Source organism: Aricia agestis, chromosome 13, assembly GCF_905147365.1.
Source record: "Aricia agestis chromosome 13, ilAriAges1.1, whole genome shotgun sequence".
In the NCBI taxonomy this organism is placed as follows: Eukaryota; Metazoa; Arthropoda; class Insecta; order Lepidoptera; family Lycaenidae; genus Aricia; species Aricia agestis.
In genome coordinates this window covers 6,751,049-6,764,897 of record NC_056418.1, presented here as the reverse complement: position 1 = coordinate 6,764,897, position 13,849 = coordinate 6,751,049, and the positions used below count along the sequence as shown (strand labels likewise).

Sequence of the window (13,849 nt, the reverse complement as noted above, 5' to 3'; positions counted from 1 at the left end):
ATATATATACAAGAATTGCTTTACAACTTAACAAGAATTACGCAACATTACTACCCTAGCGCCCCCTAACAAGCGCGCGCGCGGTCAAAATGAAATGGGTACAAAGTAAAAGTACAGTTTGTCCGGCCGGTTTCGGTTTTGACTATGATGTGCTCTTGAGTCTTGACTGACCCTAACAAGCCTAACCCCAAAACGTAAATTTTATATCGCTTATTAAGTACTTCAATTTTACTTTAAATTTCATGTTCTATACTTATTAAACATCACATCATCACAACATCGGTATTAAGTAATTCGATTTCATTGAAGAGCTCTACATCCGAAGAGCCAGCATGGCACAGTTTGTTTTCAAAATAGAACACTGTGCTTTTTAGACTTAGATACACTAAATCCAAATCCTCTCACTACCTATTTTGAAGAAACGAGCGGTAGGACACTCACTAGTCACTATTACACCAAATAATATAATCTTCATTTATGTATTTTAAGGTTCATTTCACGTTGAAAAATAAAGATTATAATATTTATATTACAAAATTCGAGCCGCTCATGGCGCGCCTTGCTTTGCTGTAATTCTACAAATATAAGAAGAGCTTCGGATATTACACAAAAATGTTTACAAACTGGAGTTCTTTTTACGTTGGTCAATAAAGCATGGGCCGTGGCGGCCGGCCAGCGCGAGCGAGCGGTGCTCGGCGCCCCTAGGACCGCGGCGCCCGTGTGCACCGCACACATTGCACCTAAGGGAAAGACGCCCCTGGTTGCATCTACCTACGTGCCTTGGAAAACAGTCAGTGAAGTCAAACGTTTTGCATTGGACTGCTAAACATTGAATTTCCTAATTTTTTATTTTTATTTAATAAAATATATAGAAAATACAATCATAAACTTAATCTAATACAGTGTAACACAAACCATTACTGGTTTTTCCGCACACTTTTTTTTTACAACACACAATTATTGTACTAGTACAATGAGGAAATTCAATGTTTAATCTAGTGGACATGGCGTGTACTGGAATTTTATAATTTTACCTAAAAGCAAAGCGATCCCTAGGAAGTCACCAATGCAGCATCAGGGGGCATTTGTACATGGGGCGGCAAAAATATATCCTCTTTTAGGCCACTTTGGCCTACACTCATTTTTTAAGATTTTGACTAAATTAGTAGTCTGTAAAGTTATCTAAGTAGAAGAATCATGAATCATGATGATTAATAAAATCCAAAGAGAAAACCGCTAAAAACTTAAATTACAAGAATAATTCTATTTTCCCGCCTTTTTCCTTGATGCTGAGAATGCTTTATCGCAATATAAAAAAAAGAATGTCAAAACTTCCAATGTCATCTGTTCATGCCATTTAAAAAAAAAAGACATCTGTCAGTTGTCACTTGTGACTTGTCAGTTGTCACTTGTCAGGCTTCTTGTGTTTTTTGCAATGATTAAGGAAACAGAAAGTCAATGGTTTTTTGTTGTTTACATTTTGCTTTAGCATTTTCTACAAATTTTAGCTAATCTAATGAGATTTTGATCTTTAGGATACATGGATATTAGTAAATAAATTGATAAACAAGTGCTTAAAAGTCGAACATATGAAAATCATGCCAGTTGAACTTAACAGTCTTACGGAAGGATGGCTGGAGCTCGAAAGTGATCCCGGCTTATTTACATTATTACTAGAAGATTTCGGTGTTAAAGGTGTTCAAGTGGAAGAAATATATGATCTACATAAGCCGCTAGAAAGCCCCGTGTACGGCTTTATATTTTTGTTCCGGTGGATAGAAGAGAGACGCTCGCGTAGAAAATTTGTCGAGCAGACTGAAAGCTTTGTTCGCGATGAGGAGACAATCAACAATATATTCTTTGCACAACAAATGGTGCCTAATAGTTGTGCAACGCATGCTTTACTATCTATATTATTGAATTGCCCAAACTTGCATTTAGGTGAAACATTAAGTAGACTGAAGGTAGTATACAAATCTAAATAAACAAGTTATTATTATTTTTACATAATATTCTTAAACAAATCTACATCGTTTTAGCATCACACAATTGGCATGAATCCTGAAAACAAAGGCTGGGCCATTGGAAATACACCAGAACTGGCATGTGCTCATAACTCCCATGCAATACCACAAGCTCGCAAGAAGACTGATAAGAATATTGGTCTTTCAACAGGGAGATTTACAGGTATGTTTTTAAAGAAATTTTAGGGCAGTACAAACACAAATTGCAATTTGTGCTACTGTAACAAAATCTTATATCTTTAAACAAGCAATTCTTGTATATATATATATATATATAATTGGAATCTCGGAATCGGCTCCAACGATTTTCATGAAATTTTGTATATAGGGGGTTTCAGGGGCGATAAATCGATCTAGCTAGGAATCATTTCTAGAAAATGTCATTTTCATCGGATACCGAGCAAAGCTCGGTCAAACAGCTAGTATAATATTATGTAATCAATAAATTTCAATGATTGATTGCTATCTAAAAAATTCAGCTCTGTGCTGCGTCAGACCTGGAAAAATACATTTAAGGTGATTGCACATTTATCAGCATGCACCTGCCACATCACATGATGTGAATGATACATTCATCTGCACTGTATGCGCCGTTTTTTGTGTACTATGTGGTGCGTTCGGCGCACGTGGTGATGACAAATGTACAATCAGCTTTAACCACTTTCCAAATTTACAAAAAGTTGTGCTCAATATTTTTAGGTGAAGCTTACCATTTTGTCAGTTTTGTGCCCATAAATGGTCATCTATTTGAACTAGATGGTCTAAAGCCATACCCAACAGACCATGGGCCATGGGCACTTGATGAGGATTGGACAGAAAAGTTCAGAAGAGTCATGGTAGAAAGATTGGGCAGAGATGCTGGTGAACAGGTGCATGATATAAGGTAAATGTAATAAAAAATTATGTTGGCACCCTGCAACAATTTTTTTTTGTATACACTTAGGTCAAAATGCAAAACTTTTTCATTTAATTCCAATCATGTTAAAATGTAAAGTGTGTTTTTTTACTATTTAACAAAGCAGCCAAATTAAGACACAAGATCTTAAACATTTTTCCAGGTTCAATTTGATGGCAGTGGTTCCTGATCGAAGACTTGCATTGACACAAAAACTTAACGCCTTGGAAGTAAATCAGAAGAGGGTCAAAGAAGCTATATCAAAAATTAACAAACATCTCCGTCATTTACTTGGAAAGAATAGAGATAGTGGTAAGTTCTAATAAAGGCTCAGAGGCATATACAAGAAACAGGTGAAACAGAATAGTAATTCTAGTTACTGTCATTGCATACTATTATGTAATAAAATAATTTATGTCCACAGATGAAATTATACAAAATGAGGGCATGGATGCTAGTAACGAAAATTCTATACAAATTTCCGAAGATGCAATCCTTAATGCACTGGATGCTTCGGAAGTTGAGACAATGGATATGGATTATACACAACCAATAACTATAGAACTTGGCCTTTTGGATAGTACACAAGAAAGCATTATATTAGGTAATACTGTTAATAATATTATAAATGCAAAAGAATGTCTGTCTTTTTGTCTGTCTGTTACCTCTTCAGCCTCCACTTTTAAACTACTTAACTGATTTTAATAAAATTTTTAATGAGAATTTATTTTTTGCAGCCCAACCAGCTGAACAAGGAATAGCTACAAAGTTCGTAACTGTGGATAAGGCGAATCAAATATTTTCAGAGGTAAGTGTTTAAGTCATTTTTAGTGAGTACTCGTATTCATAACACTTAAAGCTACATTGCATGGTGGTTAAATTTTGTATTGTATTTCTTAATTTTTTTGTACCATGGCGACTAGTTTTTATTCTACTTAAAAATAAAACAGTATTTTGTTTAAAAATACTAGAACAAAATGCCAAGTAAATTTTATTTAAAAATGTTTCAGCTTCACCCAACACCAACTACAGTGCTCATCAAAAGTAATGACATGATTGTTCTCCTGTGTACTGAAGTAGCCCCGGAGCAGCCGTACAGAATGAGGAAATTGTTCTTTTCACTGCTTGAACTGAACTTGCTTATGACAAAAGTCATTGCAGAAATACAGTCATGTCAGCAGGCTCTGAATGACGAGAATGATAAGAGGGACATGTACAAAGTAAGCTAACAAAAACTATGCCTAACTTAATATAACGTAACCTAAGCTACGGCCCTCCTAAGAGTTACACGAAAATGAACACTTTTCATAAAATACATTTAATCTGCTTTCCAAGAGAAACACGGCAAATAATATAAAATTTGTGTGTAATTCTTCAATTAATTCAAGCCATTTATCATTCATCATAATATCCATATTTCATTCAGGACATTCACAATAGGTGACTGCAATATGACGTTAAAATTCTCTTGTCTCAGAGAAAAAAAATTCTTTTTTTTTTTCAGGTGGACGAGTGTCGTCGGACGCACAATTACGACGAGTTCATATGCACGTTCCTCTCGATGCTGGCGGAGCGGGGTGCGCTGGCGGAACTGGTGTCCGCTCAGCTCGAGCGGGGGCGGGAGCGCGCGCGCCGCCGCCGGCCGCGCCCGCACGCGAGACCACGCCCCCGCCCCAGGCCACGCCCCCGAGCCCGCAAAACGTAGAATAAAATATGTGCGGTAAGAAAACTGCGTTTTATTTTTTATATGTGCGGTAAGATAAACAACTGTTTTATATATTTCTAGATTTATTTGTTTTGACCAGTGCAGATAGTACTAGTCGATTAAATCTAAAACTCGAACATTGCGCTTTCCCTTCAATTTTTCTCAAATTATATTGTTTGTTTCAAATATTGTGAGTAACGTCGTGGTTTCGACTTTTGCTTATAATAAAGGAGCCCTCCTTAGGAGGAGTAGAGAAAATAAAAACGGTATATTTAAAAACGAATTTTATTATATACTACGAACAGCGCCGTATTTACATGATCGTCATATTGTTAAAGAAATGTAACAACAACAATAATAATTGTATTTAGGCACGTACTGTATTGAACAACATTCATAATAATTCAACCAACAGTAGGAGTTTAGGAATCGAGGCGCTAATACGCCAACGTTCCTCGCACAAGCGAGCAAATTCAACAATTAAGTAACGCAGTTGTGTTTGTATGAACTCATTTACACAAACGCTTATAAGGCACATATAAATTAAAACAGTGCAATTTCGATAGTTTCGAATATTTCAATATGCTTAATAGTTAGTACCATACACAATAAAAGTTTCATGACTTGTCTGATGTAAAATTTAAATAGGTCTAGCGTTCATGTAAATGATCGACAACGATTTCAAAGATATTGGACGACTTAAATAATTGTTATTCCGCCGTACCAGCCGCCGTTACATTATTGTAACTTACTAATAATAATTGTGATGAATATTTCATTTATTTAAGTCGTCTGTTATCATTTTTAACAAAACCCTTTAGAAATAAAACAACAACCAAAAAATACAACCGTTTCGAATCATTAAAACATAAAACAAATCGAATACAATTTTACAATAATCGATTTTTGATAAAAATAAGATTTTTTCACTAACAAGCTGTCAAAATATCAAAGGAACTTAGTAGTAAGTTCCTTTGATATTTTCTTACACTTTATCATTCACCAGTAGCTTACATACGATTTCAAATACATGCTCACATAATATGTTCATTACTTCTAAATTTTATTAATTAGAAGCTGAATTATAATTTAAGACGTTGGGGCTAGTTAAGCGTTAATGGTCACAGCACACATATCAACTCGGAAAGGGATCGTCACCGTATCGCCTTCGCCTCGCCGTCAACCAGGCGTCAACCTAACGTATGCACGTATTACCAAAGCGTATCAGTAGCGCCTGTACGTCAACTCTGCTACGGCTAGGCGACGCCTCGCTTACGGCTCGCCGACCGCTGTCCCCTTTCGAGGCGAGGCGATTACGTTACGGTTCCGCTTAGTGTGCGTTGCAGTAGGGAGTTTCATACAAACAATATTGAACGGCTCGAGGCGATACGGTGCCGATCCCTTTCCGAGTTGATATGTGTGCTTTGACCCTAAAGCTTGGCGCAGCCGAATTGCTCACGAGTCACAGCACTTTGAAGCACTTATTATAGGATATTTATTGCTTTATAATAATTATTTGTTTTACATTAACCGAAAGTTCCTTGCTACTTGTGACAAATATTTAAAATACATTGTGGTGTATACGTTTATTACGGCCGTTTGGTGTGCACGTATTTAGGGATATATAAGTTCTTTCTGTAAACTAGTTTAAGGAGGTAGGACCTACATTTTCTCGGTAACTAGTGGCATGACTTTGTTGTGTGCATTTTTTATATCAGACATGATAATAAAACTCAAACAAAAAAACAACAATAATTAAATTCATAGGTTAGTACAATCAAAAAGATAACATTGTAAATATTGAACAAACAGTTACAAAAAATATATACTGAATTTAATGTAAGAGCAATAGTAATTTAATTTAAATGAATAAATTAACTTAATAAACCGTTCTCATGCAATAATATGAATTCGATTAATTTGATATTTTCTGATATTAAACAATGGGGGGCTTAAAACAATATAAATAAATGTCTTTTGTATACGGAACATGACAAAATTCGTGTCTCCAACATAACGACACATAAACACAAAATATTATAGCTTCATAATAATTATTGTAATAACATAAATCCAAAAGATATTTATTGTAAAGCATTGCTCTTTTAAAATATAAATAATTTCTATTAAGAACAAACCGAGCTAAATATATTTGGTGTTTGTATGTTTCTGTCATAAATGTAATGGCGCAGTTTCATTGGTCGTTAACTCGTTCGATATACCGTTAGCCGAGATGACAACTAATGAAAGTTTCAAGTCTAATTACGTGTTCGTTACACCGCCTACGGGGATTGCCCGCATGCTTTATACCAACCATGATATCGACCAATGAAATTCATCGGTCGATATACAGCTTGCGGGACGCGAGTCAAATACATTTTCATTATTCAATTTCGATTCGCAAGTGCTTGCTGTATTACAAAGACATGCGGGTCCTATCGAAGAATGAAAACGGTTCCCCAAATGCGGGCCCTGTGGTATACGTTTCAGTCTGAAATCTCCCGCACCCCGTATGCGGATCCTATCGACCAGTGAAAATGCGCCATTAGAGACTAGATTAGGCTTAGTTTAAAGCGTTTCCATTTTTATAAGGCTATTTTCATAGCCGGCGAGCGTCTCAACGATGCACACTTTATATCACAGACTAACGAAAGGTATTAGAGGACTTAAAGTTTAACTACAATATGGCACTACATACACTAAGAACTGGTTAATTTAGGCAGTACAACATAGTGATCGCGAGCGCTCGCTCGCCAAATAATAGCATGTTACATTTCAGTGACAATATAAATTTCTAATTCTAACGGTATCAACGATATAATCTTGCGTTATCAAAAAAGAAAAATTTAATACTCGATTCATAAACGAAACGGCCCGCAATGATTCGGCAGTAGCACCAGTGTCACCCCGAGCCCGTCAGCACTATTGCACATCGTGATATAATAAAATAATTCTTAATCGTACATATTCCATCGAAATAATATCCTCGAAATTGACTAAAAAAATCTACATCAAACCTTAGCACACTATTCACTACGGCATACCGCAAAGATATAAGGAACAACGTGGAGTTACGTGCGCGTTGGGGACGGGGGGCGGGGGCTTCAACTGTCGGCCTCCGTCTCGCCCTTCGCCTCAAGCACGCCCGGGATGGGCAAGTCTTTCAGTTGTCTTTTCTCGATCTCCGCTTTGAACTGTTCGATGTCTTGAGGACTGGAAGTGAGAAAATTTTATAAGAAATATACTTCAAGGGTCAACATTCAGCATGATTTTTTCTTTTTATATTATCATGCTTAATTTATTTTAATGCTACTTCTGCAAATCTGCAAAGTTACTGTAATTTTCACGCTATACCAGCATAGACAGTAAACAAAAAGGTTTTGTTTGGCAAGCTTTCTGTCAATATTCTGATATGATGCGTCCAACATGTCGGATTTTGGTCGGATTATTTACTGTATGCGCTAGTAGCACCCACTGCTCCAAACATTGCTTAATATTCCCTGATTTCTAATGTAGAGCAATGATTATGAGCAAACACCCACCTGATCTGCACAAACAGTATGCCGTTAATCAGGTTGAGCATGTCTATAACGGCGGGGAGCGCGGGCGGCTGTATGTGGAGGGGGGGCCGCGGGCCGCCGCGCGCCGCCGCGTCCGCCAGCCGCTTCTGTAGAACCACCGCCTGTTGGGTCAAGTGGCGTAGACATTCTGATGATTCACATGTCTTCTCGTGGTTCTCGCCCAGCTGGAAAGAGATGGATGATTTAGGTTCTAGTGACGTCAGTGTAGGCGTCGATGTGTTTCTGGGATCTAAAATAACGCCGTAACGTGGACACTTTATATTCTCGTGTGATACTTATCACACGCAGATCCAATTTCCAATTTGGTCTACGCCTGCTAGTAAATTATATACCAGAATAACAATCATGTTTTCTAATAAATGTGTATCACAGACATATTATGATACATCTCAATCATTAGCAATAAACATTCATGAGCGTTGAAGAAACTGGGACTGAAATAAAAGTTAACGAAGCAGTTAACTAATATATTTTTCTGACATGTGGACATGTTATAATATAATAACAGATAAGGACAGCAACTTGTATGCAGTTAAATTGTATGTTAAGTAATCCGCAATGAATTTATGAACAAACTACAAAAGAAACTCACCAGCTGCTTATATATGGAGTAAGTCTCCTTCTCGTGCGTGAGTGCGGCTCTAAAGTCGCCGAGACAGGACAGCGTGCGGGCGAGCAGGTGTCGCGCGGCCGCAGCCTTGAGCGAGCGTGCGCCGTGCGTCGCTCCCGTAACTGCGAGCGCGCGCTCCGCGAACCGCAGCGAAAGCTCGTACTCGCCAACCGCGTGCAGAATCAGCGCTATATTGCTCTGAAAAAAAATGAAGGTGTATTGTAAATTGTAATGCCTGTAAAAGAATATGGTGCGACAAGGCTTTATATGAACGTGGGCGGGAGCGCTCCTCCTGCTGGTAAAGGAGAACTGTCAAAAATGACGTTTTTGAATGATGGCAGCGTTAGTTAATTTTTTCGCCATGTTCATTTAAAGCCTTGGTCGAGCTGTAGTGTTTTGATTCATTATCATTACTCGTGTGTTTTGTGTTAGGCAAAGAACAAGATTTAAAAAATAGGAATTTGTATTGTATTAAATACTAGCTGTTGCCCGTGACTTCGTCCGCATCAGCAAAATGTGATAAAAGAGAAAACGAAAAAGAGAGAAATTTTCCCCTTCTTTACCAAAATAGTAAAAATAATATCTCGTTATGTAGTTGATCTGATAACTTTTCATGAACCTAAAGTTGTAGATAAAAACGCCAATACTGTATAGAAAATCTTAAGGATAACGAATAAGAGTAAAATTATTATTTTTAAACAAAAATTGAAACCGACTTTCATGGTAAAGACAACAGTAATTTTCTTAAATGAACTAAAAAGTATTAATTAATAATTCATATTCTGTACTCAGTATTTCTGTTCTCAATCTTCATAATTTGAAGTCGGTACCAGTCATGGGCGATTCCGCTAGAGACGACCCACAACACGAATTTCTAAAGTATAGCATTTGTTACATTTTTTATTGAATTATAAATAAAAAGATGTATATTTACTAGCAAAAGAACTTTTATGAGTAAAAAATGTAATTTGAATGATTTAGAGCATTTTGAAGTGATATCATCTAACGGCGCGAGAAAAACTGCTTATGCCACACATGATCATTTTTACTCTAAATCACTATCTCGAAGTTGAATTTCATTACATAATATTGACTGTATAACATAAGTTTCTATTTCGGTGCAAAAAAAAACAACAATTTTGAAATAGTTTTCAAATATTATTAACGGAAAATTGCCATGGTTGCACCCGCGATAAAAAAGGTACAAAAGTTTACTTTTCTCGCTAAAATATGTTGTTAATAATTTAAAACTTTGTGAAAGTAAGGAGAAATGTGAGGGAAATTAAAATTAATCATTGGAACAAACTATTTTATTATTTTTAATAAAAAAACAGAACTTTTAAAGTGGTTGCGCCCGCGATCGAAGCAGTACAATTGGAAATGCAATAAATTATTTTTTGACTATTGTAGTGATTTTTGTCTGATTTCATATTATTAAGGTAAACAATAACGTTAGATTATATTTGTTATTAATACTTTACATGTAATTACAAGATTTATAAAAATTTGAATGGAGTCACATCGTGTTTTATATTTTTCGAAATATTTCATGTATTACTTGACAGATGTCTTAAAATGATGATTTATATTCTTTTATTTTTAAATATTTTAGAAGAAATGCTACAAATGACAGGAAAAATCATAAATATTTAATAATTTTCTTCGAAAAAAATATGTTTACTTATAATAATTGTCCCCTATTCTTTTAAATTATAAATATTAATTTTGAATTAAAGGTGGGCTTTAGTTCGGTTTTATAATAATACATAAAAAAAGGTTTCTTAAGTTACATTATTTAATTGTTTTTAGTGATTTAGATCATTTCTTTTCTCAGATCGATAAATGACTGATAATTAAAAAAATATAAAATTTTAAATAGTATTATTACAATTTACTAATAATATTATGTATTGCATATCAAAAATGTAGAAATTAGTCGCAGACTTATGAATAAATTCAATTTCTTTAGACTCGTTGCGCCCGCGATATTCTGATGTTGCACCCGCGATCGTAAAAATTGATAATAATTCCTAGTACTAATTACTTAAATTAATTGTATCTAGTTAAATCATTTCTTAGTCTTATACACTTTTGAAATATGGGTTAATAAATTACTAAAAGTTCCACAATTAGCAGTATTCTCAAATGAACTCGTCCGAGTTCTTAATAGAGGACCAATTTGGTTGCACCCGCGATAGTACTTCAAACATGTTTTGTGGCTTTTCTTAGATTTAATTTCAGTTTTCATTTACAATTTATGATTGAACTAGTTAAAATGTATCCCTTCAAAAGATAATTTATTAATAAATGTGTTTTATTTTGTCAGTAGGACGCTTTAAGTGCGTCAAAATGTTGCACCCGCGATAATGGAATCGCCCTCATATAAGTTGCAGTTATATTTTGTCATAGAACTGGCGATTAGGTTAGCTGGTAGTTGGTACCGACTTCAAAATAATGAAGAATGAGAACAAAAATACTGAGTACAGAATAAGAATTATTTAATACTTTCTAGTTCATTTAATCTAGATCTACAAAAAAAGCGGTAAATTGCACATAGAAATTGCGCTAAAGTTAGCTGCTACGGAGTAAAAAATTATGAAGATTCAATACAGAAATAGTTGACGCGTCTATGTGTGTCCTAAAAAATATCTAGGAGTTCCCTCTATATCTCACGAATTTCAGTATCAGATCACCACTTTCGGAAGCATTGTACCAAATTCGGGTTATTGTACCTCTATAAACAGTAAACACTAAATAGCAACAAAATAGTTTTGAAAATCAGTCAACAGACGGTGGAACAATAATATAATAATCAAAGGCAAGATTTTTGATAATAATGTGATGATTCATGGCATAATTATAGTGATGATGATGATTTGTATTATTGACACATTGACATAATAATATTATGCTTTTAGTTGTTGAAACAACGCCAAAATTACCGAACATTTATCTATAAGGATTCAAGAGTTCTGTACAGCACCTTCGGAACCAGGGTGTACTTCAGCGCAAATTCCTATTTTTTGGTAGTTTAAGCTTAAAATCCTTCAGAAAAACGTAAAATCACTATATGTTTCCATATAAATTTTAAGGAGTCCTGTCGATTTCCCATGGATTGCATCATCAGATCACCACTTTTGTGATCATGTTATCAATTTTGGGCTACATCTCATACAACAACAAAAGAATTTTGGAAATTGGTCTACAAACGACGGAGTTGTCCGCGAACCAATATGAAAAAGTGAAATACACACACTGGCAAAATTAGCGGAACATTGGTAAAAAGGGCCAAAACTTGAACTCAACTGGGCCGGGCTGTCTGAAAGCCTTTTTTATAGCTTCTAAGCTCATTCAAGAAATAAAATATTAAACAAAACTGGCAAGTTACAGGTTTTTATAGCAATTATACCCTAATAAGTGTTTTTCGATTATTGACGTTGTAAGTGTTCCTGATAAGAATGGCGTTTTAGCGGGGTGCAAGGTATGCTCAGCTCATTTGATTGTTTGGTTTTTGGAAGAACACATTGCTTAGATACAAAATTAGTGATTTCCCAGCATCTGCGACAGCTAGAGCTGTAACCACGATAGAGAAAGGTCACACCTACCGTTCGGTCAGTCAGGCCTTAGGTGTGTCGGCTTCCGTGGTTCATCGTAACTTTCAAGGCTTCAGAGAGACTGGATCTTACGTTCGGAGACGAGAACAAGGCAGATATCGGGTGACAATGGTTCAGAATGACCATTTTGTAAGGAAACAAAACTTAAGAAATCGACCTCAAACTGCTATGCAGACACGAAACCTGTCGGAACAGGTCCAAGATGAACGTGTAAGTGATTGTACAGTAAGAAGAAGACTCAAATAAGTTAAATTAAACTCAAAAGTGCCAGCAAGGGCACCAAAACTTGAGACAGGACACCGAAGAGCCAGGCTAAGATTTGCGCGTGAACATCAAAATTAGACAAGTGAGTGAAATCTTGTGCTGTACAGTGATGGGAGCAAATTCTGTGTACATTGTATTGACAGGCGATAAAGAATGTGGATAAATCATAAGGAAAGCTACAGGCCATCAAACTTACCGGAAACAGTGGCCTATGATGCAGGCTTCGTAATGGTTTGGAGTTGCATATGATTTGGAGCCCGCATGGAGCTGATGATTATAGATGATGGTACTTTGACAGTACAGAGCTATAGCACCGACATCCTGGAACTGCATGGTGTGCCTTTTACACAGTTTTAGGTAGTTATTTTCAATTTTATGTGCGTCCATAGAGTAAGAAAATCGGGCATTATTACCTAAACGATGCTGGCGTAGCCCAGGTGGAGAGGCCAGCGTGGTCTACGGATGTGGATCCGATTGAAGACGTGTGGCACATCAATGGGTGAACGGTACGAGTTAAAACTCCAGCTCCAAAATGAGTCCAGGAGCTCGAGTTGGCGCTACTGGAGGAGTAGGAGAATATCCCACAGGAAATGATTGACAATTAAAATGCAAGCATGGAATGGCGTATCCAGGCCCTCTTGAGATCCATAGAAGGCATTACACCAGCATTACACGCTTTTAACATGGCATTTCTTTAATAAAAATGAAGAATTTATCTTAAAAACTTACTACTGAAATTTATAAGATTTTCTTAATTTTTTTATTTTTGCTGATTTTTTTCTATTTTTCACGTTTTTATGCCCTAAATTTATAATAAATTTATTTTTTAATAATCAATTAGTAAATAAATAAATAAATATATAAAAATCAGTGAACAATTAAAAAAAAATTGAAAATTTTGTTATGTTCCTCTAATTTTGCCGGTGTGTTTATATCCTCCTCCTTTTCGGAAGTCGGTTAAAAAGTAGCCTAAGTTATGCCTTACTACATCAGCTATGTGTCAAAAAAAATCTCGTCAAAATCGCTCCAGCCATTTCAGAGATTAGCCGGAACAAACAGACAGACAGAGAGACAGACAGACATACAGACAAAAATTTTAAAAAATTATGTTTTGGTGTATGTACCCTATATACATTCATATGTATCGAGTAAAAAA

The 13,849-nt window shown here is 35.8% G+C and overlaps 2 protein-coding genes and 1 long non-coding RNA gene across 6 annotated transcripts in view; 2 read left to right on the top strand and 1 right to left on the bottom strand.

The window, feature by feature from the left end:
- Nucleotides 1-1,454: 1,454 nt before the first annotated feature.
- Nucleotides 1,455-4,648, top strand: LOC121733254 (ubiquitin carboxyl-terminal hydrolase calypso). The gene is made up of 8 exons (XM_042123468.1): nucleotides 1,455-1,964; nucleotides 2,040-2,187; nucleotides 2,724-2,907; nucleotides 3,083-3,231; nucleotides 3,344-3,523; nucleotides 3,657-3,727; nucleotides 3,930-4,139; nucleotides 4,424-4,648. Exons 1-8 carry the CDS (start codon nucleotides 1,590-1,592, stop codon nucleotides 4,622-4,624), a joined length of 1,518 nt encoding a protein of 505 aa, XP_041979402.1. The 5' UTR covers nucleotides 1,455-1,589; the 3' UTR covers nucleotides 4,625-4,648.
- A 778-nt stretch (nucleotides 4,649-5,426) lies between these two features.
- On the top strand, nucleotides 5,427-6,113 carry LOC121733257. Its single transcript, XR_006036533.1, has 2 exons — nucleotides 5,427-5,744; nucleotides 6,061-6,113. It is a non-coding gene; the product is annotated as an uncharacterized LOC121733257 (long non-coding RNA).
- A 1,008-nt stretch (nucleotides 6,114-7,121) lies between these two features.
- The window catches only part of LOC121733253 (clustered mitochondria protein homolog), a 38,799-nt gene continuing 32,071 nt past the window's right edge, over nucleotides 7,122-13,849 (bottom strand). For all 4 annotated transcript variants that reach the window (XM_042123465.1, XM_042123466.1, XM_042123464.1 and 1 more), the window contains 3 exons: nucleotides 8,798-9,013; nucleotides 8,167-8,369; nucleotides 7,122-7,837 (listed from right to left, as the gene is read on the bottom strand). In XM_042123465.1, the coding sequence (XP_041979399.1) occupies nucleotides 7,729-7,837; nucleotides 8,167-8,369; nucleotides 8,798-9,013 (528 nt within the window). In that variant the 3' untranslated portion in view covers nucleotides 7,122-7,728. The remainder of the gene's footprint in view (nucleotides 7,838-8,166; nucleotides 8,370-8,797; nucleotides 9,014-13,849) is intronic.

Bases quoted from the DNA above. Each gene is read 5' to 3' on its own strand.
- LOC121733254 (XM_042123468.1), top strand. From the start codon at position 1,590: ATGAAAATCATGCCAGTTGAACTTAACAGTCTTACGGAAGGATGGCTG. The intron at 3,232-3,343 runs GTAAGTTCTAAT...TTATGTCCACAG, and splicing joins TGGAAAGAATAGAGATAGTG to ATGAAATTATACAAAATGAG. The intron at 3,728-3,929 runs GTAAGTGTTTAA...AAAATGTTTCAG, and splicing joins CGAATCAAATATTTTCAGAG to CTTCACCCAACACCAACTAC.